The sequence below is a fragment of the Podospora pseudoanserina genome (genome assembly GCF_035222485.1).
Source record: "Podospora pseudoanserina strain CBS 124.78 chromosome 7 map unlocalized CBS124.78p_7.2, whole genome shotgun sequence".
Taxonomy (NCBI): Eukaryota; Fungi; Ascomycota; class Sordariomycetes; order Sordariales; family Podosporaceae; genus Podospora; species Podospora pseudoanserina.
In genome coordinates this window covers 683,348-709,594 of record NW_026946672.1, presented here as the reverse complement: position 1 = coordinate 709,594, position 26,247 = coordinate 683,348, and the positions used below count along the sequence as shown (strand labels likewise).

The 26,247-nt window shown below is 52.3% G+C and overlaps 10 protein-coding genes and 1 non-coding gene across 11 annotated transcripts; 3 read left to right on the top strand and 8 right to left on the bottom strand.

Moving 5' to 3' along the window:
- Nucleotides 1-210: 210 nt before the first annotated feature.
- Nucleotides 211-1,013, top strand: QC764_703140 (uncharacterized protein; the record flags this gene model as incomplete). Its single annotated transcript, XM_062949973.1, has 2 exons — nucleotides 211-218; nucleotides 276-1,013. 2 exons carry the CDS (start codon nucleotides 211-213, stop codon nucleotides 601-603), a joined length of 336 nt encoding a protein of 111 aa, XP_062795977.1. The 3' UTR covers nucleotides 604-1,013.
- A 2,302-nt stretch (nucleotides 1,014-3,315) lies between these two features.
- On the bottom strand, nucleotides 3,316-3,413 carry QC764_0111540. The gene has a single exon. It is a non-coding gene; the product is annotated as a tRNA-Pro (tRNA).
- Nucleotides 3,414-3,424: 11 nt separating this feature from the next.
- QC764_703150 (uncharacterized protein) lies at nucleotides 3,425-4,890 on the bottom strand. The gene is made up of 2 exons (XM_062949974.1): nucleotides 3,903-4,890; nucleotides 3,425-3,779 (listed from the first exon to the last, which is right to left on the bottom strand). The coding sequence occupies exons 1-2, from the start codon at nucleotides 4,366-4,368 to the stop codon at nucleotides 3,751-3,753; spliced, it is 495 nt and encodes a 164-aa protein (XP_062795976.1). The 5' UTR covers nucleotides 4,369-4,890; the 3' UTR covers nucleotides 3,425-3,750.
- A 173-nt stretch (nucleotides 4,891-5,063) lies between these two features.
- On the bottom strand, nucleotides 5,064-6,500 carry QC764_0111520 (uncharacterized protein). Its single transcript, XM_062941174.1, has 2 exons — nucleotides 5,997-6,500; nucleotides 5,064-5,934 (listed from the first exon to the last, which is right to left on the bottom strand). Exons 1-2 carry the CDS (start codon nucleotides 6,240-6,242, stop codon nucleotides 5,197-5,199), a joined length of 984 nt encoding a protein of 327 aa, XP_062795975.1. The 5' UTR covers nucleotides 6,243-6,500; the 3' UTR covers nucleotides 5,064-5,196.
- A 1,516-nt stretch (nucleotides 6,501-8,016) lies between these two features.
- On the top strand, nucleotides 8,017-9,171 carry QC764_703170 (uncharacterized protein). Its single transcript, XM_062949975.1, has 2 exons — nucleotides 8,017-8,237; nucleotides 8,298-9,171. Exons 1-2 carry the CDS (start codon nucleotides 8,228-8,230, stop codon nucleotides 9,161-9,163), a joined length of 876 nt encoding a protein of 291 aa, XP_062795974.1. The 5' UTR covers nucleotides 8,017-8,227; the 3' UTR covers nucleotides 9,164-9,171.
- A 2,588-nt stretch (nucleotides 9,172-11,759) lies between these two features.
- On the bottom strand, nucleotides 11,760-13,367 carry QC764_703180 (uncharacterized protein; the record flags this gene model as incomplete). The annotated part of the gene is made up of 1 exon (XM_062949976.1): nucleotides 11,760-13,367. The coding sequence occupies one exon, from the start codon at nucleotides 13,365-13,367 to the stop codon at nucleotides 11,760-11,762; it is 1,608 nt and encodes a 535-aa protein (XP_062795973.1).
- Nucleotides 13,368-13,478: 111 nt separating this feature from the next.
- Nucleotides 13,479-14,531, bottom strand: QC764_0111490 (uncharacterized protein; the record flags this gene model as incomplete). Its single annotated transcript, XM_062941173.1, has 2 exons — nucleotides 13,898-14,531; nucleotides 13,479-13,660 (listed from the first exon to the last, which is right to left on the bottom strand). The coding sequence occupies exons 1-2, from the start codon at nucleotides 13,917-13,919 to the stop codon at nucleotides 13,479-13,481; spliced, it is 204 nt and encodes a 67-aa protein (XP_062795972.1). The 5' UTR covers nucleotides 13,920-14,531.
- Nucleotides 14,532-15,312: 781 nt separating this feature from the next.
- On the bottom strand, nucleotides 15,313-19,557 carry BGL4_2 (beta-glucosidase). Its single transcript, XM_062949977.1, has 3 exons — nucleotides 17,984-19,557; nucleotides 17,543-17,931; nucleotides 15,313-17,483 (listed from the first exon to the last, which is right to left on the bottom strand). The coding sequence occupies exons 1-3, from the start codon at nucleotides 18,211-18,213 to the stop codon at nucleotides 15,490-15,492; spliced, it is 2,613 nt and encodes an 870-aa protein (XP_062795971.1). The 5' UTR covers nucleotides 18,214-19,557; the 3' UTR covers nucleotides 15,313-15,489.
- A 651-nt stretch (nucleotides 19,558-20,208) lies between these two features.
- SMD2 (mRNA splicing protein) lies at nucleotides 20,209-21,640 on the bottom strand. Its single transcript, XM_062949978.1, has 8 exons — nucleotides 21,450-21,640; nucleotides 21,336-21,368; nucleotides 21,253-21,274; nucleotides 21,070-21,167; nucleotides 20,956-20,994; nucleotides 20,882-20,897; nucleotides 20,708-20,787; nucleotides 20,209-20,645 (listed from the first exon to the last, which is right to left on the bottom strand). Exons 1-8 carry the CDS (start codon nucleotides 21,467-21,469, stop codon nucleotides 20,603-20,605), a joined length of 351 nt encoding a protein of 116 aa, XP_062795970.1. The 5' UTR covers nucleotides 21,470-21,640; the 3' UTR covers nucleotides 20,209-20,602.
- Nucleotides 21,641-21,814: 174 nt separating this feature from the next.
- ERG24 (erg24, C-14 sterol reductase) lies at nucleotides 21,815-24,662 on the bottom strand. The gene is made up of 2 exons (XM_062949979.1): nucleotides 23,473-24,662; nucleotides 21,815-23,415 (listed from the first exon to the last, which is right to left on the bottom strand). The coding sequence occupies exons 1-2, from the start codon at nucleotides 23,538-23,540 to the stop codon at nucleotides 22,017-22,019; spliced, it is 1,467 nt and encodes a 488-aa protein (XP_062795969.1). The 5' UTR covers nucleotides 23,541-24,662; the 3' UTR covers nucleotides 21,815-22,016.
- On the top strand, nucleotides 23,830-25,733 carry MRL1 (Cation-independent mannose-6-phosphate receptor CI-MPR; the record flags this gene model as incomplete). Its single annotated transcript, XM_062949980.1, has 3 exons — nucleotides 23,830-24,861; nucleotides 24,924-25,521; nucleotides 25,581-25,733. The coding sequence occupies exons 1-3, from the start codon at nucleotides 24,476-24,478 to the stop codon at nucleotides 25,731-25,733; spliced, it is 1,137 nt and encodes a 378-aa protein (XP_062795968.1). The 5' UTR covers nucleotides 23,830-24,475.
- Nucleotides 25,734-26,247: the final 514 nt, after the last annotated feature.

The following is a 26,247-nucleotide window of genomic DNA, read 5'->3' as shown; positions in this document are numbered from 1 at the left end:
TCCTTCTCTCCCGCCTTCCCTCCAAAACATCTCTACTCCTTCCTCGTTGAACACGTGTCACAGCTTGCCCATCATTTCAGCGAAACGGTTCCATGGAAGGCAACAAAGAGTATCGGAGGGTTGCAATGACCTTCAGACGCCCATGTAGGAACATCAGTTCCAAAAGTCTTTATCAATCTCTCGAAAATATGTACGGTTCTGGAAACTTTGATGTCGACGTGGGTTACGAGATTTCACTTAGGCCGATCCAAGAGTTAACCCGTTTATCTATCCAGGTTGAACAGAACGTCTTCGTCGTCACTGTTTACGAGAGCTAAAGGGGTTGATTGTGACCATTCCGGACTCTTCCCTCGGTTTCATCGTGCCGTTTCTATATCGACACACGCTACCTATCAACACACACGACTCCACCTCTACAGGGTACGCCTGAGACGCCTCAAAATGGCCCCATGGTGCCCGAATATCACCTCACAGACTTTTCATTCTCGCATACTTGGAACGGTTCGTTGCCGTTCGCCTCCGATGTTGGCTTTGAGGAGAGGCCAAGGTCATGGAGAACTCTGGTTGTGCGGTGGCGGAATACTACATGGTGCCAGCCAATGAGGAGGATTGGACGGCAGTCATCCACAGACTTTCCACGTTCATAATTGACAAAGCCGCACATTTGAGCGCGGAATTATACGTTTTTGGCCTGAGACGAGACTGAAGGGGCAAGATTACGACAGATGTCAGGAGAGAGGTCCAAGGAACATGAGAGAATGCTGACAATCTTGCTTCTCCGCCTTTTTTCTTTCTTTCTTCGCAACACACCATTGGGTGGCGTTAATAAGTGGAGGGGCTGTGTTAAGGGCCGGAGTAGCTGAAGAATCGACGATCGGAACAGGATGGCAAAAGATTTCACGGGGAGGTTCCCAAGCAGCTAGTTGTTTTTCGTCGTGTCTGCGGTGGGATGTACACATGTCATGCTACTACCTTAAATGAATTTCAAGTTATTGGCGTTCAGTCTTTCGGGTGATGACATATCAAAAGTGAGCATGCCCAGCCTCCTGGTTGTATGATTCGTTGACCGGGTCTCCTGATCCAGCCCCTGCCTCCACATTCGTGTTCCCTCGTAGGATGGCTTTTTCTACGTTAATACAAAAGTACTTTGCATTACTTGACACCTCAGGACCTGTTCTAGGCAATTACCTTTAAAAAGGAAACCCAAAGCCTGGAGGACTGGACGAACCGGCGGCTATGCCCCTATCGTCGATTTTCGTTGGGGTTACACCATCGTCATGCGGGGACCCTTCCGACGACACCGCTTGTCTTATGTATACAGAATGCAGTGAAACTCGCTTTGAAGGCCGTGATCCCCGGTTGTCAACAAGCACAGGCACAAACTTCCTGAATTTAGATTAGTCAATGCCTTCGCTGTGAGCTTGGTTCTTGACTTTGCATTTGTGAACTAGACCGACAATTTCAGCTGGACAAGCATTGGATTTCTTCTGTCACAAGACCATCAGTTACCGGCCAATGAAAATTGCAAGTTGAGAACCCAATGGATAAGTGGGCGTGTGGGTGTTCAAGGCTCGAGCAGGAGTGCTGGGCTTGCGAAGCCCAATCGACAACACTGGGTGAATCCACAACACAAAGACTAAAACGGGGAAATAGACCCGAAAGTTCATCAAGAAGTACTGGATGCCTGTTACCTGAATTACCATCAATGTCAGGTAGGTCGAGTAGACAAAAGCACCTAAAATCCTAGATAGACACCCATGCTTTTGATGGATATCCGCTACTGAACCGGGTAACGTAGAATGCAGGAGTGCGTCACTCGCCACAGATAACTTAGGGAGGTACTTGACAATGTTGTTGTGAAGGCAATTTTCCACTGGGCTAACACCCCAAAGCAAGAAAGTCTGGCGAGGGTCCTTGAACCTGGAAAGCAGGGTGTGTTTATGGGAAACCGGTTCCCTAGGAAGAAGGCACTACTCGACCACCAGCAACTTAACGACAAAAGCTGGTGGAGCCGCGGGCAATTTGCTGCTACTGTCAGCAGCTGAAGTATCATGCCAGCAAGCATCTACACCGCCAGTGTGACAGCAAACTCATGCGACAGTAGTCTGCCTTCCAAGCCTGGAAGCTCCTGCCATGTGAAATATCTGATGAGCCCGGCTAGGGAATGGACGCCTAGCTCCCTGAAGAACGGGGCGCTAAGCGCTTTGGGCAGTAAAATATCTGAAGAGTTGACCTGTTTTGAAAATAGCTACAACTACACCAAAATATTAAGACTTTCGTGTAAACTTACTCTAAACCTTCAATGCCCTTACTGCCCTTATTGCCCTGACTGCCCTTACTGACCTACTATTACCGTAAGCTTTATAGTGGACTTACAGTGGCTTCCTACAGGGCAGTTCGAGTAGTGAGGCTGGCAGTAACGAGTAAGCAGTGAGAGTAAAGGAGTTTTTGCCTTAACCCTGGAAATGGTACACTACATCCGTGGAAGTCTGAACCTTTGACAATACATTTGCTAGTTGATGAGGTGCAATTTAATTGAATAAGACGTTGTTGTATATTAAAGGCCTATTTTTACCTGTGAAAAGTAGGCTAAATGATGTTGTGTAGCTGGCCTGCGAGTTCCAAAGACTGCATAACTTCCTACTGTATTTAATTAGCGCCCCGTCCTACAGGGAGGTAGACATCCGTTTCCTAGCCGGGCTCATATCTGATGGGCGGCTCGAGTGCCAACGATTGGACCTTGCGTGCTCAAGTTGCTCTGCCCAGTTTCAGCCGGACCGAGCCACACCCAAAAGTCCTTCCTGCCCAGGTACATTCCCCAGGTTAAGTACTGTTACTTGGTTTCGGGTTTGTGGTCAGCAGATTCCAGGTTGTGCCTTCCATGCCGCTTGCGGCATGTGTGTGATTTATTGTTCTGATCTCTGCCAGTGCCAGTCACTTGGGTCAGATGTCAAAGTCACGGGCTTTCCGGAACTTCTCAGAATATAAACCCCCCCTCAGGATACGATTTCCCTCCTTACATCCAATCTCTTGGGGTATGAATTACTGATCAGTTATAGCATCGAGCAGGAATGTTTCATATTGCAGGTACTGTGCTTGTATGTAAATCAATGGCGTGATTCTAATCTCGAACTGACGATGGACTAGCTCGTCTCTATAGCTCCAGAGGTTTTTTCTCTATCCATTTTCGTTGCATGCATCTCGGATGGCATCATCAACCGTTTGGTGGTGGTGATCGATTACGCACCAAGACTGCCAAGCCACGCCCAGCCAGTAGCGTTACGTACACAATATCCGAATGTTGACAACCAACAAGGCTCAATGGTCTAGTGGTATGATTCGCGCTTCGGGCTGTTCCCACACTTCTAAGGAGTGTTTGTGCGAGGTCTCGGGTTCGATCCCCGATTGAGCCCTTGTTTTTTGGTTCTTTTCTCACACAACGCCAAACCAGCTGCGCATCCCTGCACATCTTCTCTAGGAGTTTACCTGCCATCAGATTTAACAACATATTGTCGACAACTTCTCCGAAACATAAAGTTTCTCCTGAGACCCCCGATACCTGGCTTGATGCCGAAATGTCTCTTCCCTTTCTGCGCATTAAAGAAGGTGAACGATATCTCAGACCGGCTTGCAGCATTACACCAACACCGCAACAGATCCGACTGAGTCCTCTGACTATATACATTCACATTTTAACTTCATAACTTGTCACATTCAAATCTGTTGGAGGCCACCCTCAGTCTTGGTTGATCAAACAGTATTCATTCTCGGCATTTTTGCTATAATTCGCCGATGAAGCCGTTAGCCACCACTCACTTTATCCATCTATTCTCACCAGTATTTTTTAGAGAAAACAGAAAAAGGGTATGAAAACGAAGGCGTCAGGAAATAGTGCCACTCACCGAAAATCTCGTCGAACGTCGTCGCGGGCCTCTCATCCTCATAACTAGCGTTATCCCCAAACGGATCCTCCTTCTCATCCGGCAAAAAGCCCGACGGACGAGACCGAGACGAAGACCGCCCGACCCGATTCTCTTTCTGGTATCCATAACTATTTTGTTTCCGTCCCGTCACTCGCCGGGTGATTGATCGAGTAATTCCCGTGACTCTCCGCTTGAGCACCTGCCGCACCCCATTCTTGTCCTCATCTCTGTCGGCATTGGGGAAGCCCTGTCGGAAGCCTTCAGGGGAAATGTTGGATGCTGCGCGGTTGGGGATGGGAGTCATGGGGGAGGTGTTGCTTCGGGCGGCGTAGAGCTGGGTGCCTTTTTGGTAAATGTACACGCGGGCGTCGGCGTCGTATTCGATTCGTTTGAAGCCGTGGGGGATGTCGGAGTTGTCGCCGTCGATGGGCCAGTTGCGAGACATGTCGATGTGGTGTTGTTCTGTCAGGGAGGCGCGCTGGTAGCTTGTGTGTGTGACGGATGATGTCAGATGATGATGGAACGAGAAGAGGGGCTTGTAGCAGTGGATGAGAGAGCTTTCGATTTTATATTGGGCCACGGAGCACACTCTCGAACTGGCTCTCGGGTGGACCAATGGGATACCCTCTTGTGCTCGGGTTTGGAAGAAAGGGTGGTAGGTAGGCAACCTCGAATCTTAAAGAAGCTGGAATTTTCAGGAACGAACTGCAAAATCACTAGGCACCGAATTCAAAAGCGATGAAGGTGTGTCATCGGCCCCCTTGGGCCGAATGGATGCATATGCACCTCCGGCATATTCAGTGTCGTGTGACTTGTGCACCGAATAGCAGACGGCTGAACAGCGGCAGTTTTAGTTGAACTTGACATCTGACGAGCCGGACAGGAAGAGAAGATAGGGCTGCTCATGCCCGAACAGCACATGAAGGCGTCAGAAGGTGGTGGCTTAGTGGCAGTAGCGGCAGCTTTGGTGCTGTTTCAGTCGGGTATCGCCGTTGACTTGCATTGCAGCGTGATCAAAGCATCATATGTGCGTCAAACCACCCGTATCAAAAGCCACCTAGGCACGATTGCAGTCCTTCTTATCTGGTCCGTAGCCTTGTTTATGAAATCGCCACATCACAGGCACCTAAGAGACAGACATGCAAGAATGTCGCGATATGCAAATGCTAATATTTGTGTTGGACAAGACCAAAAGTATATACAAGAATTTGTGCCTCTACCAGACAATACTCCTTCACATACTGCCACCCATGAGGCCTACTTCGTTCATTCCTTACACGCACTGGTGATACCACTGGTTGGTGGTGTTGCAAGTCGAACCAGCAGCGCAAGTGGTGCAGCCAGTGTAGCCCTGACCACCGCACTGGCCGTACTTCTGAACAGTGCAGCCACCGGGGCTGCCGCCGCCGCCGTTGCCGGGAGCAGGAGTGCTGGTGGAAACAGGAGGAGTAAGGCTGGTGGTGGGGGAGCTGCCGACAGCGCAGGTGGCCTCGCAGCCGCTGCACGCGCTTCCGGCAACCTTAGTGCTGCCGCCGGCATACACAGGGGGGCCGGGGATGACATAGTTGGTCATGGCACCGTGAATGTTGACCTGGACGCCGGGGTCGGAGGCCTTGAAGTGTCCGGGGATGGACACAGTTGGGGGGCTGGCGCTGCCGCCGCCGGAGACGGTGATCTGGTAGCAGGTCATGTATGGCTGAGCACCACCGGCACCACCGGCAGCGTGGAGGGCAATGGCCTCGGCACGGAGGAGGTAGTCACCCGAGGGGATGTCAGATGGGATCTTGACGTTCATCTTGCCGCAGCAAGCGTTGAGATCCTTGGTGCCCCAGAAATCATCGTCACCAACGCGGCCGGAGGGGTTCTTGCGCCAGCCATCGTCAAAGATCTTGAACCAGCCGGTGGAACCATCGGCGGTAAGGGCGTCAGAGACCTTGGTGAGGTAGACGGAAACGGGGCCGTGGTGGGCGCCACCAATAGCCTCCTGGGAGCAGCTGCGATCGCCGTTTTGCTTTTATACATGTCAGTGGGTTTGCTCTCTCTTTCTGTCTAGACAACTGTGGCTTCACTTACAGCGTGCATCTCAACAGTGACGGTGCCACCAGCGCGGACTGGGCACTTGACCTGGGGTCTGGTGCCGATGATGTTGCAGCGCATGTCATTGGAGTTGTAGTTGGTGATGGGAGAGTTGGACTGAGGAAGACGGGCACATTGGCTGCCGAAGTCGGTTCCGTCAACCCAGAGCTGTTGGAAGGTGGAATGGGCGGCGGCTTGCTGGGCCAAGAGGGCCGCCAGGGCGGTAGCTGTGAAGGACTTCATGGCTGCTGATTGTGAAGGTGCTGGAGGCGGCTGCTTTGGAGTTGTCAAGGCAAGCTGAAGGCTGTCACAATCATCAGCCCTGGAAGATGGCGGCCATGGATGGATTTATACAAGTCCACACCCAAGGCCTCCACGGTGGTATTCTACAATCCTGTTCTTTGGAACTTTTCATTGGAAAGTCGCACCGGCTCCGGCGGTCCTCCAATTTCCAGTCTGTTCGCTGCGGCTCCTCCTGTTTACTGCTCGCTCGGCGATTCCCAACGGCGTCCCGTGAACAGATCTTGGTGTTGTACCCCACACGAATACCACCCAACACGTGGTCCGGGGTGCGTGATAGCTTCCAAAACCGGGTTGGGTGGAGAGAGACGATTGGTGGACCGCGAGGCGGTTAATCACTTGGTTAATCAATGCGGCAAGACGGAATGGGACTGCCGTCCGCCACGATCCCAAAAACCGGGGCAACGGCGGATGACGTCCCGTCTCGAGGTTTTTTTTTGACAAGTCATCCGTCGTCGACTTCAAGTGCATGAAGATGCCAAGCCAGGTCTAGACTGCGCTTACATGACCTGCTATATATTAGGTCTACCGCTACCATATCATAGGCATGTACTGAGCTCCCTCTTCCTGAGGTTAAATCTCGGAGTTTGGACTAATCTTTACTCGATAGTAAAGCTTATAATAGGCAGTAGATGCTTGGGTCTATGGGCTAGCCCCTACAAAAAGAAGTATTGGCAGGTGCCCAAGCGGTTGGGTATCCACATCGTCGATCTTGAAACATGGCAGGGAACCAGGTTATCTTGGATGTCAGAGTAGCCTTCCCGTCGGGAATCGTTGCCGACAAAGCGCCTTCGATGCCGGACAAGATGCAGCCAAGGTTCTCCCAGGAGGTGTTGATTGTGGAGAGAAATAGACGGAAGGCACTGGCTACCTGCTACAAGCGATACCGCCGCAGCAAACTCATACTCGCTTCCTCGCAACGCATGGGCAGTGATGTCACTCCGGCCGGTGATGGATGAGGGCTTCCGCTATGAAGGAGGGACGGGATGAAGCGAGAATCTCCGTTTATGGAGTGCATAGCCATTGCAAACTCGCTTTCTTGTCCAAGATTACTGAGTGATGTTGCCTCCGTTCCGCTCAATGCATAAAGCTGATAGGGTGAATGTTAGGGACGTGGTGTTCCTCTTCACCTGTGTGATTGTATGCTGTTGAGATAGCCTTTTGTAAATGCGGATCAAGTGCTTGCGATGATTCAACTACAGTCAGAAAAGCGTGTCAGGGCTCAGGGGCTCAGGGGCTGAGGGTTTCGGAGGGTTAATGGTGTGCACGCTTTTCAGCTTTTCAAAGAGATTCCAGTACATACAACCACCAGGTGTAAAACTGATGGAAAGGATAATCCCCATGAAATACGGAACCTATCTCTGCCGCACTTGATCGATATAAAGTTATCTGGAATGCCAAACCATCGGGTTCGTCCGTGCCGGTTAAACTGTTGACAGGTACTCTCATGCCTGCCACTAGGATGGCATCATTTCATAGGGCTGACTGCTCATGGCCTGGGCTTGTCTTTGCATAAATCCGAGTCGGTGATCAGCGCAAGGTGTGTGAGGGTGACTTGTTCAGGTGGTCGAGATTGGCCTGTTAGGATCTGCATTTGGTCAGAGCTGAATCCCTGATGCAGGTGGTGTCGGCGTGATGAAGAATTGACCACTCAAAAGCTTCGGATTCATCCACACTCAGCTTGTGTCTTGCACAGTATTGCACTCTAACCGCGATAGCCTTTTTGAATGAGGCTAGGGCGTTCAATATTATACCGTACTTATGTCATTGTATACACGGAGTCCCCGATCGAAGAGAAAGAGAGCTGTGTAAGAAAATGAGTATAAAGGGGTTCAACATGTTGACGACTGTGGAATCATCTGTCGCCGTTATACCTTATCCTACAGGCCCTAACACAGTATCGGTGGCTGCGTAGCAAAGCATTCATCATGGCGAACGGTATGCCAGCCTGCAACAGTATTTTGATGTATGAACTGATCGCTAATCACTGCCATACAGTCAAATCAACCATGGTGCCTGATTTCGAGGTGAAATTTCTCCTTGATGCCACCCAGGTTCTCGGCCCAGCATCATCCAAGCCCAACGAAATCCTCCGTGCAGCCTTCAAACTCCCCGAGAAACCCATCAGAATGGATGTTCAGTTTTTGGACACACCCTCCAGAGAGATCTACAACGCGGGATGGTCTCCTCGCATTCGCAAGATCGAAGGCGAGTCAGGCTATGAACTGACTTACAAAAAGCGATACCCAATCATCGATCACCAAGCCGACGGGGCTATCGATACTGGCGATCTTCTCACAGCTCTCACTGTAGCCAGAGACGACGGTTTCGATACTACTGAGACCAAGTACGATGCACAAGTGGAGTGGGGATTTCAGAAGCAGACCCTGAGTATCAGCCGCAAGAAGAAGGTCAAGAAGGAAACAGTGGGGAAGAAGGAGATGGGGCTACCTGGTGAAGAAAAGTCTAGAAAGTTGCTTGGAGACGAGATCCCCGGCAAGTTTGACGACTGGTCATTCGAGAAATGGGGAACAAGCCTCCTTTCTCAAGCCGTTATTTACGGTCCGATCTCAGCGGAGCGGTATGAAGGCAGGTGGGAAGGAATCGAAGTTGATGTCGAAATCTGGCCTATTCGCAACAAGGACACTGATACAGGCACCGAGAACATTGTCGAAATCTCCTTCAAGAGTGATAATGGGAATCATGCCGGAGGCACACAGAAGGTTCTTGGTGAATACTTGACGGAAAAGAGATGGCTTGTTCCGAGTGACTCGCTCAAGACACAGCTGATCATGGACAGGTATGGGCCTCAGGAACTTGATGGGGATGAGGGAGTCACTGGCAACTACACCGATATGGCATAAGTTTTTAATGTATCCTGCAACATTTTTCAATTTGCAAATTGAAGAGAGCCATGCAGTGAAGAATTCTTTCTCTGGATATACACCGGTTTGAAGGCCGGTTTCAGTTCTTATGGCTCCCAAAAAATAGCACGCTGGCCCGATCAATGCCAACAAGTCCCAGTAATGCATTTCAGTATGATGGGACGACAACTGAAGGGTGCCAACTGTCACACCATATTATTAGTGAGCCGGAAGCTCTTTGTCTTGTGCTGGGGCGTGATTTTCTTTTTTGCCGCAAGTTTCTGGAACATCGGAGACGTGGTTTAGGTCGGCTGACCGAATACCGGAGGTTATGACTTTTCTATATTTTGACCATGTAGGGGGATGAAAAAGAGATAGCTTTATTATGGAGACAAGTTCAACTCGTGAAGGAAATGACCTATGGTAGTCGCGTCGTCTTAGAAACACGTCAGTAATTTTGCCTTCGCCCCTGAGACACACACTTGAAAAGGGGGCCCCTGAATGTGATGTGCTTTTCCACACTGAGAACAGCAGCACAAGCACCCGCAACGAGAAACACTCCACCACATTTGGCTTGGAGTATGTTCTCGGTGGGTACCCAGCATGTTGGTCAGGATATACTAATGATCGGCGAAAAATGGGCGCTTCATCAGCGAAGTGTAGAATGAGCTCCATCACAACCGCACCTAATGCAACCCTCATCATTAACCAAATTCAAGGATGTTTGGCGACGGGAGCAGCCTTAACCTAAGTTCAAAAATAACCACTTAGTAAATCTCCGTGATCGACGTCAATCACATCCTTCATCACGATCTTTCACATTTCCAGCCATCACACCGGGATCAAACAGGGTACAGTTACTAATCCACCATCCTAGCACTCAACGCCAATTGTCATCATGAGCCGGGGGCGCAAACCAGGCATCAATATTTTGAAGCGAACTAAAGAAGCCACCGCGATGCTCCCCACCCCATTACCGGCTACCGGATGCTTTAGCCTCATGTGCCTCTTTTCTGCATTCGGCTTTGCCGTTTCGGCATCACACCACGAACACCCCAGGTTCCAAAATCCAGATTGTTTCAGCCGCAGAACTAAACAGTTTAAAGTGCATACCTACCTAGGTATGATATATGCTACGAGAAAAAAAGGTTCACACACCATTGCGACGCCACCACGCGATCGATCCTGGAAGATTGATTCCACTTCTGTCAGCCCGAATGTGATTTCTCCAGCTTCTCAAGCCACCGCCACCCCTCGAGTCTAGTCTGACATCTCGCGTCATCATCGTCATCCAGGAGATTGCCATGCGTTCTCTAACCAGAGACACCTGGGGCGGTTATCTTCTATCAGCTTCCTGAGGTACCTTACTAGATCTCCCAGCATGTGCATATGGAAATTACCCGCCGACTTCCATGACATAACCCCCCTCGTCTGATACTTCTTGCTCAGTCAATCTTTAATAAGTGAAGGGATATGACATTAGGAAAACTCAGTAACTTGATCAGATAGATACCCAAGTGAGCAAGGCACGTGTCTCGGCCTAACCCCCCGATCAAGATGATGGTCATGATGCCAGCCATCTCCGAACGTCAACCTTCGCAGAGGCTCCGAACCGTTGCAGGTATGAGGTGGATAAAAATAATGTTAAGCTTCCTCTTCCCCAGTCATTCTGAAATTCCGACCATGCCATCTCATTGCCCCATCATCAGGCAGGAGTAGGAGTGACTGAAAAGAAACACATTCCTCTCCAAGCGTGATAATACCTTCCGAAAATCACGATTGTATCAAAACAAGAAGTCTCCAACACATCTTGCTATCCCAGCCAGCCCTTCATCTGCAACCCCCTTAGTGACAAGTAAACAAAACAAGCCTTCACAGCATCTTACTTTAGACCGGCCCCTGGCCTGGGGAAAACAAACCCCAACCGAGCGGCGGGTACGGTGTAAAAGCCAGACGGCACAGCCATCCACAAAAAAATTATCCAGCAAATCAACAGTAGCCATCCCTTCAAGGTACGAGAGAGACAAAGTCTCGAGTACTCCACGCCACACATGCCCACCGCAGTCATGCATACCACACTTCCCCACCGGTCGGTGGCGTGCCTCTCGCGTCTCACGGTACGTATTGTAGCTTTGCCTCAAACTCCCCATGGGAAGGGGGTGTGTACCTAGACAGGTCGACTTCTACCACCCCCCCTCTCTGCGCTCCCTGTCTCGGCAGAACCAGCCGATGATCGAGAACCCCCCCCTTTTCCTACCAAGGCGGGTGCTGACAGCGCGGGCCGATAGCTGCATGCCCACCTACCTTCCTTGCCTTCATACACTGTACGGTCCGGGGATCCATCTCTTGAACGCGTAAACGATCAGTAATCACCCATGTCCGGCACTTCTCACCTCAGAAGGCACCAAGAGAAGGCAGGAGAGAGCATACTGGTGGAAAACTCCAGATCCCATTCAGAAGCAAAACTGAAGACATTATGTTCCCACTTGTGTATCACGCTATGCTCTACCCAAAAACCACAACTCCAATAATGCCCAAAACTCCACAACCATGTGATCCCATGTGTGTACCCAACAAAACAAAGCCAGCTCCAACTTCAACACCCACCCCCCTCCAAACCCTGCAACAGGCCCCCCAGCTTCTCCCGCAACATAGTAACCATATTCCCACCCTCCTGCTCGACACTATCAGCTACAAACCCCTCCCCCATCATCTCCCCTTCGTACCTCACCCCCGTTGCCGTCCCGCCCAGCATCACCCCAAGCAACCCTCTCGCCTCACGTCCAGAAAGCGACCCTTGCTCCACAGCGGTGGCCGTCTGCATCGACAAAGAAACACAATACTGTCTCGGCAACCCCAAAGCCCTCTCCACCCCCTCCAACTGCCTATCCACCATTCGAGCTAGCAAGCCAGCTCTCTGCCAGTGGTTCACCTCGTACTGTTGTTGCTCATACCCAAAATCATGATATCCCCTAGAGAGATCAATAGGCATAGCATGCGCCAAGGCATGCTGCATATTGTTCCCGCCTGACCTCCTTGTCATGGCAAACGCCGCTTCGAGCAGCACATGTCCGAAGATGGCGTCGTAGATGGTGATGAGCTGGAGATAGCAGGACACCATGGTCAGGAGGTTCGCGCCGTTGAGCTGGTGGTTTTTCCCCCGTGGTGCTCCTCCCAATGCTGGGTCAACAATGGTGGATGATGATGGGGAGCTTGCTGCCGTTGATGAGCCCGCAGAGTACCCCTGGCTGGGAATCTGAGAAGAACTCGAGGCGGGCGATGGCCATCGTGATGCGCCCTGAACACTGTCATCGGTGATGCTGGGTGATCTTTTGTGGCTGTTTTCGTCTGTAGGTTGAGGGAATAGTTGCGAGATTTCGATCAGCTCAGAGGTGCTGCTCAGGACTGAGGATAAAGGGTCGAAACCGTCGGTGGGCTTGGTTGAGCCTGGTAGAAGAGTATCAAGGATGCTAAAGTCTCGAGGCAGGGACTTTGTGTGGAGGAGCTGCTTTGAGAGGCTTTGTTGTAGGCTTGCAAGCAAGACCCCTGGGTCTCCCTGGCGGGAGGATTTGTGTGTCGGAATGGGCTTCATGGTAAAGCCATCCTCTGGGTTGAAGGGTTGATACTCGGGAGGTGATGGAAGAGACAGGGTGGACGTCTGATGTTGTGTCGAGGGGTGGATGTGGTGGTTGCCGCGTAAAGTGTGAGTGTCCATCAACAGTGTGTTGCTGTGAACAGAAAAGTCAAAGGCGTCGATGGCGTGACTCGCATCTGCCCAAGGGATGATCATGGAGTTATCCTCCATCACCAGCGGATGCTCAGACCCCTGCTGAGTGTAGGGCCATGGAGCATATAGAGGGTTACCGCAAGCCATCTGGTCTCCCGAGGTCATGGCATATCCACTGCCAGGTAAGGACACGAAAGGTGGTTGATGTTGAGCAACATCGCAGAGGGATGCATTGTTTGCTGCTTGGGCTCTTCTGTGTGCAAGCCTGCCCGGTGGCTTGGCCGGACTGGTAAAGCAAGGAAATCGAATACGAAGGCATCTTGTGCACGGGGTGCTTGTGTCGTCCTCTTTCTTGCGTGTGCAACGGAGCTTCTGGCTTCTGCATCGATCACAAGCCGATCGTCGCCAGGGTGAATGGCTCCGAGCTTCGGGAAGAGCGGCTGCAGACTCGGACACCGGGGTGATGCGTGATGCCATCGTGAGTGATGTGATTGCTCGGTGGTGGTTCGGAGGCAAACACAGTGGTTGATATTGAGCAGAAAAGGTACCGATTCCGAGTGTGGGAGAGGTGTGGAAGCGATCCCTATATCAAGTCTTTGGCTCGGCTGGAGTCCTATCCTTCACCTGCAGGGTGTCTAGATGCGGTCTGGTGGACCAGATCATCTTGTTACAGACCCCGGATAGGGCTCTTACTTGCTGACTGGAAAGATGCATGGCGAGGTACATGATGCCACATGTGTAGGGCTCCGGGGCAAGGCCTCGCAACGGCGCTGTATGTCTGGCTTGGGCGTGATGGAGGGGTGGGTTCAAGAGTGGGTGGGTCAGATGCATCCCTGAAGGTTGCGCTTGGCATGTGGACTTGGGCGTGGGTGTAGATAGCTCGAGTCGTTCTGACAGGGCTCATGGCTTGGACCGAATATAGCAATGGATGTCAGCTTAATCTTATCGGTCGTATTGTACTCTAGACTGTAGCTCTAGACTGTAGCTCTAGACTGGATCATTCTGACCATCAACTGACTCTATCAACATGAGAAATTATGATCTTCGAAGACACAGCTTGAAGATGGGTGACGTTTGGCCTGCAGAAAGCTCAAAAGCTCATTCAATTTACACTATCAAGAAGCGTGCAAGCCATGTGGTCCAGCTGTAGGGGTCCTACCAATCCAGCTGTCACAGCGATAAGAAGCTCGTCGTGAATGTCAACCGCGGCACTGGCAATCTCGTGCCGCTCCCTCGCAGCGGCTGGCCTCCCCCACGAGCCGCGAGAGACTCGGAACAAAAGACAAGACCATTCTGGCAAAGCAGACGACTGTTTATTTACTGAAATAAATCCCGGAGAGTTCCTGGAACACAAAGCTCGGGGTTGAATCGGAGATGCTGCTGGTCCAGGGTGTGGTCGACCGGACGAGAGTTCGTGTTGAAGTCGAGATGGAAAGATTTGTTTTTGGAAGCTCTCTTGGTCAATTGCGGATGCCTGATGCAGCCAGCCATGGCCCTGAGGTGGCCAATGACCTGACTCCGCTCGCACCTGGCAGGTGAAGCCCGTCAGGTCCGGCCAATCACGTCATTGGCGGAACGAACTCCTGGTACCCGCTGGCTGCCATGGAAAGAGTTATACTCGGAGGAAAAGAAACAATCCGCCACTCTACAGTGCATTGTGTTTCTGAAAGGATGCCAGAAGACGGTGAAGATATCCATGTCTTGGCTCGTTCGTCTTTGAGCACCTTGCAGGATGCAGAGCACTAAGACACAAGCTTAAATCTCCCTCTGGTACTATGAGAGGTTATTATAGTGCTGCCTAGACGGCTGTTTCCATCAGCACAATCATCATCATCACCTCTTCTCTTGCAAGTAGGCTCTCGAAATCTCTGTCCAAATATGTCCCCCCGAGTTCCGATCCCTAAAACCCTCATAAAAGTCCCTGCATACCCTCATGAACACCTCTCCAACACTCCGTCCCCTCCAGCTCCCCCCACCCCCCACAGCCCATCTTGAACTCATCACCCTCAACCCACTCCCATCCCATCATCAACAAGCTCATTAGCGTCTGACACCATGCAAACCGCATGCACACAAGCAGCCCTCGCAGCCTCCCCCCCATTCGTGATTGGCTAAGGCCCATTGCAACGTCGCACAAAAAGAGAGGGGGGTTCCTGACCGGTTGAGAATCGAAGCTCGCCCTCCTATTGGCTGGGAATTCCATGTCCAAGTCCTTCGCATATCAGCAATCCAACTTCATTCCAACTTTTCCGATTCCTTGATCGTGATGTGATCTTTTGGCGCAAGAAAACTCGGGATCCGCGGGTGGGAGAAGCCCTCATGAGGAGGAGGCGGGAACTTTGCTGCTGGTGGAAGTCTCGGTTGGAAGAGTTCCTTGGTGAATCTGGAAGGGGGTTTTTCCCACCAAGACACTGAGGACGGACTACTCTTGACCATCACATCCGTGACCAATTTCTGACAAACATGAGGGCTGACAACCAAGCCAGAGGTGAGCAAAAGGTGTATCAAGGTAATAATCCATAGTATAGCAAGTCAAAACGCTACAACAGCTAATTCAATGCCATAACACAAAACTTAATTCCCCCCCTTTGAACAGGTATCACTCCAAAACAGCGCTCAACCCCAAATCCCTACTGCTCTTCCCCACAAACACCGTCTTGGTGTGCTCACTAATGACCCAATCCTGGCTCACCACATCCCAGTTGCTCAAATCCCTCCTCGTCAACAGCCCCCTAAACTTGGCCGTCTGACCCGGCTCGATCCTGAGCTTGCCAAAGTCGCGCAGCACCACCTTGGGATCATCAGGCCCGCCAAGAGAGACATACAGCTGGACCACCTCATCTCCCACAATCTCCCCTGTGTTGGTGATATCCGCCGTGACTTCGTACAGGATATCGTACAGCGCCTGGTTGCCACCGGGAGAGTTCTTGCCCGAAGACGGCAACAACGGCTGAGGCGAGTCGTCAATCGCGTGCGGGGGCATAAACTCCTCGGCCGTCTGGCCAAAGTGCGGGTCGCCAGAAGCATTCCTCGGGTCGGTGGTGTTGAGATAGGGGTAGATATACTGATAGACATAGGGGAACTCCTCGTCGGGGAACAGGTAATCGCTAAGATCCGTCGAAAAGTTCCCAAAAGTCGGCGCGGGAGCTGTCTGGCCTGTCGTTGGCTTGTAGGGGCCAGCGTTCTTCTTTGTAACCTGGATGTTGCTGTACTCAAAGGTAGTATAACTCAAGCCGTGGCCAAACTCATAAATGACAGACGTGTTGGCCTTGTCAAAGTAGCGGTAGTCAATAAACACACCCTCGGAAAAGTCCTGCTGGGGTGCGCCCTCGCCATTGTTGGGGGTGTAAAGAACATCAGCGCCGTAGCCCTCGCGGGTGGCGCCCCAAGTGAATGGCGACTTGCCAGAGGGGTTCACCTTGCCGTAGAGAACATCGGTGATGGAGTTGCCGGATTCTTGTCCAGGAAGACCGGCCCAGAGGATGGCAGTGATGTTCGGGCTATCATACCACTCGCTGATGAGAACGGGACCGGTGGAGTGGATGACCACAATGGTGTTGCTGCACCAGCTGGAAACGTTCTTGACCAGGTTATCGCCGCCTCTCCAGAGTGTCAAGTTGTTGCGATCGCCCATGTTGCCTTCAAAGTTGATGTATCCCTCACCAGAGTCAGCGTTGACGAAAACAATGGCGGTGACGTTATCCTGCGATACCAAGGCCCTGGTCTGGGATGCCGCATAGTTGGTCAGAATGCTCTCATAGCGAGACCCATCCTTGATGGCCTGGGCCTGCAGGGCAGCGTCTGGCGTGATGAGGTAAGGAAAGTTGGCAGTGCCAGAACCCCAGCCCATCGCGAGTGTGCCGTTGTTGCACCCGCGATCGGCACAAGAATTGGGTCCGTTGGGGTTAGGTCCGGCATCCTCTCCAATCACCGCCACAAACTTGGGCTTGTTCAGGGGCAGGGAGCCGGTGTTCTTGAGAAGAACGGTACCCTTGGCAGCGATTTCACGAATGAGGTTTGCATGGTCAGCCCGGACATCGACGTGATAGTTGATCTGCTGGTAGCCCTCGCCCGCGGCCCAGTGAATGGGCCCATAAGTGTCGAGGGACCAGAAACTGAAGTTGATGGGGTCCAGTTCAATGCTCTTCTCCACCTTGAAGAAAGCTGCCATGATACGCATGGCCATGTCGTCGATCCGATAAGCTGGAACAGTACCGTTGAGCACAGCCACAGTGAGGTTGGTACCCCAGAAGCTGACGCCAGTGTTGAACTCGGTATCTCCCGGCATCGACATGTCGAGACCAGCCGCGGCGGCAGCTGCACCGGTATGCTGGGCCTGCCAATCACTCAAGACGAACCCCTGGAAGCCCAACTCATCCTTCAAAAGACCGTTCATAAGCTTGGAATTTTGGCATCCATAGGAGTTGTTGACCTGCTGGTAGCTGCACATAAAAGAGCCCACACCGGCGCGGACGGCATCGGCAAAGGGCCAGAGGTAAAGCTCGTGCATCGTCTTGTCGTCAATGTTGGAGGAAAGAGTCTCGCTGATGTTGAACCCATAACCGCGAGCCTCGCCGACTTGGCGGAAGTGTTCTGTGGCCATATTAGCGCGGTTGAACTACAGCCATCTTGCCGGTTCTGTTTGCAAGTACCTTGTTCATTGCCAATAAAGTGCTTTGCGCATGCAATCACGCCCGCATCCTGATGTCCCTTGACAGTCTCGGCCATGCCGACTCCAGTCAAGACCGGATCCGGAGAGAAACCCTCCCAATTTCGCCCAGCAGCGGGCATCCGACCAAGAGGGCCGGCGACAGGTCCAAGAATCACGTTGATCCCCTTGCCCTTGGCTTCCTTGCCAATGGCATAACCACGGCGGTACATCAACTGGCGGTCCCATGTAGCAGCAGCTGTCTGACCTGAAGGGAAGGCGGAATTGTAGTCGGTTCCACGGATTCCAAGGGGGGCGTCGTGCATGCAAAGACTGCGGAGCCCCAGGCGAGGGATAGCTCCTACTTGACCGACACATTGCTCCGAGGCCCAACTATACCAGCGTCAGTCATGGCGTTAGGGCCATCTGAGCAGGTGATACTCACCCAGTACCAGTCGTCAAGTTGACCTTCTCCAACAGCGTCATCTGGGAGACAAACTCCCGAGCTTTCACATACGCCTCTGCCCATCCATCGGCTTCCGGGTTCATCCATGGCGAAGGGTAGACGGGAGGTGAGTACGCGAGGTCTCTCTTGATGAGCTGTGCGTGGTTGTCAGCAGGTGCGGCTCTGGCAGCAAGAAAGGGTAGCCAGAAGGCTGCATGTATAAGCTGCATGTTGGTTGCGGATCATGCAGGATCAGATCGGTATCAATCTGGATAAAGAGGTTTTGTGCAGCGGCTGAGGTAAGCGTGAGGGCAGCCAAACTGTTGAGCAACAGAAGAAAGCAAACACAGGTTCACAGCTTCGAGAGCTCTGACCACCGAATCTTGTAGACGACAACTGAGGCTCGATGGAGAGCTCGTGGCCAGTGGAGGCGTAGGACTGACTCAACAGAAGGAACATGCGTACCTTTGGAGGATATTGGGGAGTGGCAAGAGCGCCGCTTGCCAGGGCGGCGGCAACCACCACGCTGAACTTCATCGTGGCAACTGCTCGTGTTGATGTGTGCAGCGAGATGCAGGCTGCCGGAGGTTGGCAAGGGAGATGCAGAAGATCACCACGGACAACGGCACTGAAGTGAGACAAAACCAACAGGAGCTATGCGGGCAGCAATATATATTAACAGGGCTGCGTCCCTTCCCCTCCCCTCCATTGTTTAATCCCGAGATGCTCATGGCTGGCTGGCCGGTCAATCTCGTTGTGTACGTCAGTGGACCGTTTCCGGGAAGCCAGCCGTCATCCCATCTCGGCATGCTCGCCTGGTGAGTTGATGGCACAACCCAAGAGCCCGAGATGTGGGATCCGTGGGAGTGGCCGGACAGCCAGGACTCAAGTCAGGGAAGTGTCAGGAAGTGCCTCTCGATCCATTCATGGAGAGCAGCGCCTTGCAGGGTAGCAGCGCATCCGTTCGGGCAGGTGGGAGGATGGAGGGCGGGTGAGAAGCCGGGTCATCGCCGTTGCGAAAAGGGCCGATCACGTCCAAGCTGCACTCGAACACGGATGACAATCTGACGGACGAGATCGTCCTTTCCCCTGACCAGAATGCGGGGGAGGCTCGGGAGGCTGACATTGAATCCCACTGCTGTGCTTGGAGGTCGAGATGAAAGTCAATAAGATGACGATGTTCGGGAATAATTTAGTGGAGACGGCGGAGATCGGCACTTTGGTCGCCACAGAAGCTTGAAGCTCTCGGCAAGTGCTTGATCCCTGTCATACCGTACATGAATGCGGAATCCGTACACTGGGCAATCGAACCAGGCGCTGATGAAAAGTCAAGGGTGAGCACTGGTGAGCCAGTCTTCACCCGCCAGATTGAGTACCCCCTTCCTTCGGTGGCCGTGAAAACATTTCCCCAACCGAAGAGAAAAGCCTGGGGCTGGCTTCCGTCGCCGGATAGTAACGATCCCCCCCCTCTGGTGCGCTTAAGTGACCGTTACACTGTAACCCGAGCCGAATCCCACAGTTGAACGGTCGTAAACAGTGGATTCCGCCCCACACCACCGAACAAGCCTCCAGCCGCTCCCCCTTCTTCCCCCCTCCACCCTTCCCCGCAACCACCAACTCGACCATGTGCCGGGTCGCCTTCCCCGTACCATCTTCTCTCTCTGCTGCGAGGAATTCGGTTACACGGTACGAACCTGCATCGGTCCTTTTCCGACGCCACGGCTGCCGGTGAAGCAAGCGAGGCGGCGACGAACCATCACTTCCGCTGGTGATGAGATGATGAGGACGTGAAAGTTCACTTCATTCTTTGCAACAAAAACAGTACAAAAGCCGAAGAAAACCGGATGGTTGGTGTTACATTCCTGACTCCAATGCTGTATCCATGCTCTTGGTCACCGGTGTGTCGTATAAACATGCTTAAACAAACATACGAAGACACCACTCCAGCAGCAGGTCATGCAACGTTGTACAGTATTGTCTCTGTTGTAGTCATGGATTCAACAGCAGCGTCCCGGGTCACCGGACATGTAACTCGTGGTCTCACAGTACCTACTGCTTGACGTTATGGAATGGGCTCGGCGCATGGATGTCAGGGGCCAATCTGTGTGTAGCTCCTTGGGGAACTGGGAGCGTCTCGGGTAGCCCTATATCCCGTAGCGCAACGGCTTCAGGGTTACGGAGCTTCAGGTTCTTCTCCCGGAAAGAACCAAGAAACACAAAGAGCTCCCACCCTTCCATGTCGAGTGTCAATCAACTACTTGCCCACCTATCCATCCTTACCGACACCCAAGTCCATGTTCAAAGGACGTTTGGTTGGTGATTAGCGAAAGCAACGCCGAGCTTTTATTTATACTGGTTGGTCCAAAAATGTAGAATCTGCCAAATTCGCAAAGTGCCCTGAAAACTGAAAACGCCACGGTGTGATGACACCCGCCCAACCCTCTGTTTACCGACCTTACACGTCTCCACCGGCTACCCGACAACCCGGAGAGGGCAGCGAAACGGTCCGAATCTCTTGGCCGTCAACCAGACCCCGAAGCACGGCAGTTGTGTTTGCCAACTTTGTAGGCCACTCTAGTTATCTCCGGCCAGCCTCAAGGTCCAACAAAAAAAATCCAATCAGCTGAGCAAAACGAGAATGACACTATCACCCCGCAAGAACCTGCAAAATCCATGTCAGCCAAGAGTACAACTAACTCCTCAAGAACCACAGGTGCCACTTACATCTTGCTGATAAACCGATCCTTGTTCACCGGCCGGCCCTTCTTTCCGTTGTGTACTGGAGTCTCGGTCCACATCTCTTTCTGTACAGATAAAAACCAAAGTCAGCCTCACCTCGGGGGGGCCTCTTGAAGGCTTCGGGACTGGTGTCCGTCTATCCGGCAGGTAGCCACTTACGACGTTCTCAAGAATCCTAAGAGAATGTTAGCACTAGAAAACAACAGCTTCAACAGTCATAGAAAAAGACTTACATGTTGCAATGCCTGTCAAAAGCCTTCACTCTGGCAAGACTAAAACGCGCAGACAAAACCTCAGGTCAGCATTGCCCCCATATCCCATCTCATTCATTGATATGACAAACTTACAGCTTGCGATTTGACCGAATGCTAATCAAAACCTGAGAGTGACTGCGGACGGCCGTCTGGAGGAGGGAAAGCGGCCCATTGCTCATCTCATAGGCTTCCTGTAATCATCGAAAGGTCGAAAAGTCAGTCACCGATTCGCTCGGCTTCTGCCTTGTTTGAAAATGCAGGTTTGAATATGCGTACCAGTTGAGCAATCTCATACTCACTATTGAAGAGGTCAGCGTCATTTCGACTGCAAAGGGTGAGTTTGAGAGGATCAGACTTACGTGCACTCGTTACGAGGCTTGTTGAGAAGTGCCCTACATCACAGAAAACCGCATAATTAGCTTCTGCCCCTATGATTTGAATAAGATGGGCGGTTTGGCAGGGCAGTATCTCACTGGATGTTAACGTCAGACATGGTAGCGGCTGGTTTGATGAATTCGTGATTTCCGAGGCTCTAGAAGAACAGCAGTCTGATGGAATGTGTGGTTGGCTGATAAAAATTCGATCAGCGGTTCGGTCGTCGTCGGGTTCGATGTGTGTTTTTCGTCTACAGTGTTGAGGACGGAAACACGCGTTGATGGATTGGCCAAGCCAACGCTGGTGGTTGATTTTCGAGACCCACTGTTGAAACTTTGTCACGTGTTGGTTGGCTGGACTGAAAGCACGGGCCATCAAGTCAATTTGTTGCTTGTCACGGTTTGCTCACCGCCCTGGAAAAGGGGAAAGTTCTGGCACGAACTGTCACTCGTCAGAGCAGCGAGGGAGTCTTGTTGCATGGTATTAGATTATGTATTGCATGTAGATTTGCTATGTATTCAACTCAAACATTTTTGCTGCATTTATATCTGGCCCCAAAATTATTCCAGTCCGCCCAAGATCCCAACCGTTTTATTCATTGCCCCCTCTCCCATGTCCACTGCATCTCCATTCCCACCAGAACCCATTCGCCATCATTACCAACCTTAGTAGATGTAAGGAATGATCCTCCATCGGACAGTCTTCTTATACTTCTCCCAGTCCTCGCCATACTTCTTGGCGCACTTCTCGTCGTCTCTGCGGTCACGGTGGATCAACAGAATGGCAAAGTACAAGACGTAAAAGTAGGTAAAGATGATGCCCCACCCCTTGGCCTCACCGGGGATAACCTGGCGGCCGTCAAGCATCCTGGTCGCGCCATCCACAGCAGCACTTCCTGCAGACAGGATGGTGTAGCCGGCAAGCCCGGTGGGCAAACTGTAGGGCCAAGCCTGAAGCCAGTCACCAAAGTAGTTGATGTGTCTGGCAATGCCCCACCAGCCAGAGATGAGCAGACGAGTGCCCGCCTTGGTGGGCATATACTTGAGATGAGCCAGCTTGGGGTCATTGGGGTTGGTGCGGAAGTCATTCTTCTGGCTGTTGGACAGGCGGAAGATGGCAAAGCCGAGCACCAACAAAGCACCGACACCGGCAAGTCCCAAAGGACCCAGCGTCTGTGGGTGGGTGGCAAGGTAACGTGTCTGCTGGGTGTAGATGAATGGAACCCAGACAAGGTCACCAAACGAAAGCATGAACCCAAACCCATCGGTGGTAATATCCATAGTCGTCATGATGGCGGGCTCCATGTACTGGCCGTCCAAGACGTAAAGTGTCTGCACGACAGCCACGAAGACGATGCTGTCGGTGACATAGCCATAGTTGCGGTACTGCTTCGCAATGAAAGCCCCGTTCAGCAAAATGTAGGTCAGCATGCCGGGGCGCAACTCCATCCACTCTTTGATGTCGATCTCGCCAATGAAGGGGAGGGTGACGCGTGGGTTGAGCTCGCGCCCAATGTACCAGTCGTATATCATGTTGCCAGTAACGCCACCGGCAGCAAGCTCACGATTCTCGGGGTTGCCAGGCTTGACGCTGAAGCTGCGAACGTAGACAAAAGTCGCGAGCGCATAGGCAATGAGTGTGTTGGCAGTCAGAATCTGCACATAGTTGTCGGTGATGTAGGTCCAAAGGGGGAACTCGGCGCCCTGGGCGATGGTACCGGCGGCGGCAGCAACGATGCAGAACATGGTGGTGGAGAAGGCATTGAATCTGTACTTCAACCGGCCACCACTTCGCAAAACTGTGCCCTCGGTCTCGGTCGCGGGAAGGATTCTGTACAGGATGGCGTTGAAGAGGTAGAAAGCCAAGGTCCACCCTGTGGCCTCCCAACTGAAGAGACCAGGCCACCCATCTTGTGGCCAACCAACTTCGCGCTTCAACACATTGAGATCGAGGTTTTTGGGATGGAGGAGGGAAGGCGCTGGGCAGCCGGACAGATCGTTACACGCAAAGGTGATGGCGTAGACGAGGGGTGGGAGGACGAAGCTGATCAGGGCAGCGCCGGGTCTGCAGAAAAAGTGATTAGCGAAATGCGGGGCAGCAAGATGGGTTGTTCGCACTTACGGTCCAAAGAACTCGTACTCGGGCTTCTTGCGCGACGCCTCGATGGGTTGCTGTGCTTTGGAGCCCATTGTTGCTGCGTTCGCTGTGTTGACTAATTAATCGACTGTCAATTGTCGCGGGAGCTTGTCGCATATAAGTAGCGCCCTGTCGAGCCCGTGGAAACCGCGGATACCGGGGTATGGCATCAGCTGGAGGCCCAGATGCTGACGGTTGCCCGTTGAAGACGTTGACGATGGATGGTCTCTACCGCGTCGGCGTTGGAGTTCCCGGATGGCCTGAGAGAGGTTCACAGTCGGCTCTGCGCTTCCCGGATGGCCTGAGTTTGTCTGAGCCAATGACGCAGCACCATGAGAATCCATTTTCCAGATGAGCTGTGTGGAGGGTCAGGGGCCAACAGCCTTGGCAATTCTACACTACCCTGTGCTTGGCATCAAAGTCCCAGGTGGACTTGGACCCGAGATCTGCTGCCATGGATGTAGAGACTGACAGCTTGAGCTCTATTTGTTGACTCTCTCTCTCTTTGGGTCACTTCATGAGGAGCTTCATCATTCCACTGGCAATTGTGTTTCCCCAACTTAAACCTTAAGCTTTGTTCTGACATGTGCACTTCACTCTACTGCCCGCTGCCAGCTGCAAGGGCCAGCCCCTTGTGCTTGGGGCAGCCAATCACAGCTCCCATTCAACGCCTCCCTTTTTTCCTTGGACCAGGACCCAGTTGGCATCGGCTTCTAAAACGGTTACCTGTGAAGGTCGCGTTTGGGAGCAACCCTCCATCATCCAACGGCCACGACATCGAGAACGACGTCGCCCGTGTCGCCAACTGTCTCCTGTGCTTCCTCGTGTACCGACACTTCATCAGTGAACAATAACACTCGATTTCGCCCAACCCCTGCCACTCGGCGCAAACGCGCGCATCTGCATCCCGAAGCCAAGCAAGCCCCAACATCCTTGACCGAACGCCTCCGTTCCATTCGAAATTCGACGTCATCAAATATTCTCAGCCATGCATCGGCAAACACCATCCAGAGCCCTCCTTCTCTGCGCCCTTGCTGTCCTGAGTGGCAAGGCAGTCGCCGAGGAGGCTACAAAGACAGCCACCGCATCCACGCCTGTAGTCACACCCTGTGTCGCAACAGCAACCACCGGCGCCGGCGCTTTCTTCGACCTACGACCCGACACCGCAGTAGTTGTACCCGAGGGGGAGAAGCCACCAAAGGGCTCGCCTGTCGACGATTATGTGGCTAGAGGCTGGGATTATGGCTCAAACTTTACATTGAACTTCTGCAGTCCCGTCGTGAAGGAGGTGGAAGATGTCGTCGGACTCGACAAGGATCTATGGAAGAACGTGAGCGCATACTATGAAACCAAGGGCAAAATATATGCTTTAGGGTAAGAACGCCCTTATACTGGGAACAGCTTGGGGCGGCAGCATCGCTGACGATCCATGACAGATTATCAGATGGAAACCTAGTACCCCGAGGGCGCAAACTTGTCCTTCAATATACAGGGGGATCCCCGTGTGGTCTATCAGATGAAAAGAACAGGGAAAAGAGATGGGAGGTCCATGACGGGGCGACATACAAGTACCATGAATACGACGACGACGACGACAACGACAACGACAACGACAACGACGGTGAAGACGCCGAGTCAAGGCGTGCATCGAAAGACAAGGATGAGGAGGACGAAGATGATGACAAGCAGGACAAGGGCAAGGAGAAGCCAAAAACACAACGTCGCAAGTCGGCCACATTTTCTTTCCTTTGTGACAGGGACCCAGATACACCTACGGCTGCTTCATTTGTTGGCACAGATCCGGATGAGTGCGCCTACTTCTTCGAGGTCCGTTCAATGCACGCATGCTCTATCGCCGAGCCCCACAAACCTGGTAGCGTTGGGCCTGGCAGTGTCTTTGCCATTATCTTCTTCATCGCGGTCTTGGTCTACGTGGTTGGAGGTGTCTTTTACCAGCGCACAGTGGCCCACGCCAGGGGTTGGAGGCAGCTGCCCAACTACAGCCTGTGGGCTGGCATCTGGAGCTTTATCGTGGTATGTCTTGGTGTCATACTTAGGTTTCCTTGGACTATAGCCGCTAACCTACGGTGTAGGACATGTTTACCATATTGACCTCATCATGCGGCCGCCTGATCCCTCGTAGGAGAGGGTACCATATACTGTCCGGATCCCCAAGTGGGAGACGCCACAGTCGAGACGCTGAGAATCGACTAATTGATCAGCTCGATGAGGAATGGGATGACTGACACTGTCTCTCGTACGGTTCCTTGCTCAAATTTTTGTTTGTATCACCAGTTCTCTTTTTAGTTTCTCAAAGCATCCCTTACAACCTCTTCTTGGGTCGTGTTAGTCTTTTTCTTGTTCCGTGGCTCCTCAGAGAGCAATAGAACCAAAACAGGTTGCTGCGTTATATCGAGACCTCGCATGACTGGAACTGGCGTTTCTGGACTGGGTCGAGCGGGTGGGTGAGGGTGTGAAAAGGCGCATGTCTGTTCAGTCTAGTTCGTCTAGCTGGATGGCAATTTGGATTGTAGATTTTCTTTGGAATAGAGTCCTCCGTCGCTCTTTTTCGGTCCACGGATCTCATTGCTACGTGCTCATGCAGTTGGTAGTGATGTATTACGACTCGCCGGGTTGCACAAATTCCCGGTTGAGAGGAGCTTGTGCGGAGTAATGTCCACCCGTGACCTGATAGCCATCGTCCTATAGTCAACGTCACCTTTGCATCACCATAGCATATTCGGTGTTGCTCTCCGCCTT

Excerpts from the sequence above, each read along its gene's own strand:
- QC764_703150 (XM_062949974.1), bottom strand. The coding sequence starts at position 4,368 with ATGTCTCGCAACTGGCCCATCGACGGCGACAACTCCGACATCCCCCAC. Across the intron at positions 3,780-3,902 it reads GACGTTCGACGAGATTTTCG|CAAAAATGCCGAGAATGAAT; the intron begins GTGAGTGGCACT and ends GGCGAATTATAG.
- QC764_0111520 (XM_062941174.1), bottom strand. The coding sequence starts at position 6,242 with ATGAAGTCCTTCACAGCTACCGCCCTGGCGGCCCTCTTGGCCCAGCAA. Across the intron at positions 5,935-5,996 it reads TCACTGTTGAGATGCACGCT|CAAAACGGCGATCGCAGCTG; the intron begins GTAAGTGAAGCC and ends CATGTATAAAAG.
- BGL4_2 (XM_062949977.1), bottom strand. The coding sequence starts at position 18,213 with ATGCAGCTTATACATGCAGCCTTCTGGCTACCCTTTCTTGCTGCCAGA. Across the intron at positions 17,932-17,983 it reads AACTTGACGACTGGTACTGG|TTGGGCCTCGGAGCAATGTG; the intron begins GTGAGTATCACC and ends ACGCTGGTATAG. Across the intron at positions 17,484-17,542 it reads CTTTATTGGCAATGAACAAG|AACACTTCCGCCAAGTCGGC; the intron begins GTACTTGCAAAC and ends ATATGGCCACAG.
- SMD2 (XM_062949978.1), bottom strand. The coding sequence starts at position 21,469 with ATGTCTGACGTTAACATCCA. Across the intron at positions 21,168-21,252 it reads AGTATGAGATTGCTCAACTG|GAAGCCTATGAGATGAGCAA; the intron begins GTACGCATATTC and ends CGATGATTACAG. Across the intron at positions 20,646-20,707 it reads GATCGGTTTATCAGCAAGAT|GTTCTTGCGGGGTGATAGTG; the intron begins GTAAGTGGCACC and ends TGGATTTTGCAG.
- ERG24 (XM_062949979.1), bottom strand. The coding sequence starts at position 23,540 with ATGGGCTCCAAAGCACAGCAACCCATCGAGGCGTCGCGCAAGAAGCCC. Across the intron at positions 23,416-23,472 it reads GAGTACGAGTTCTTTGGACC|ACCCGGCGCTGCCCTGATCA; the intron begins GTAAGTGCGAAC and ends CTTTTTCTGCAG.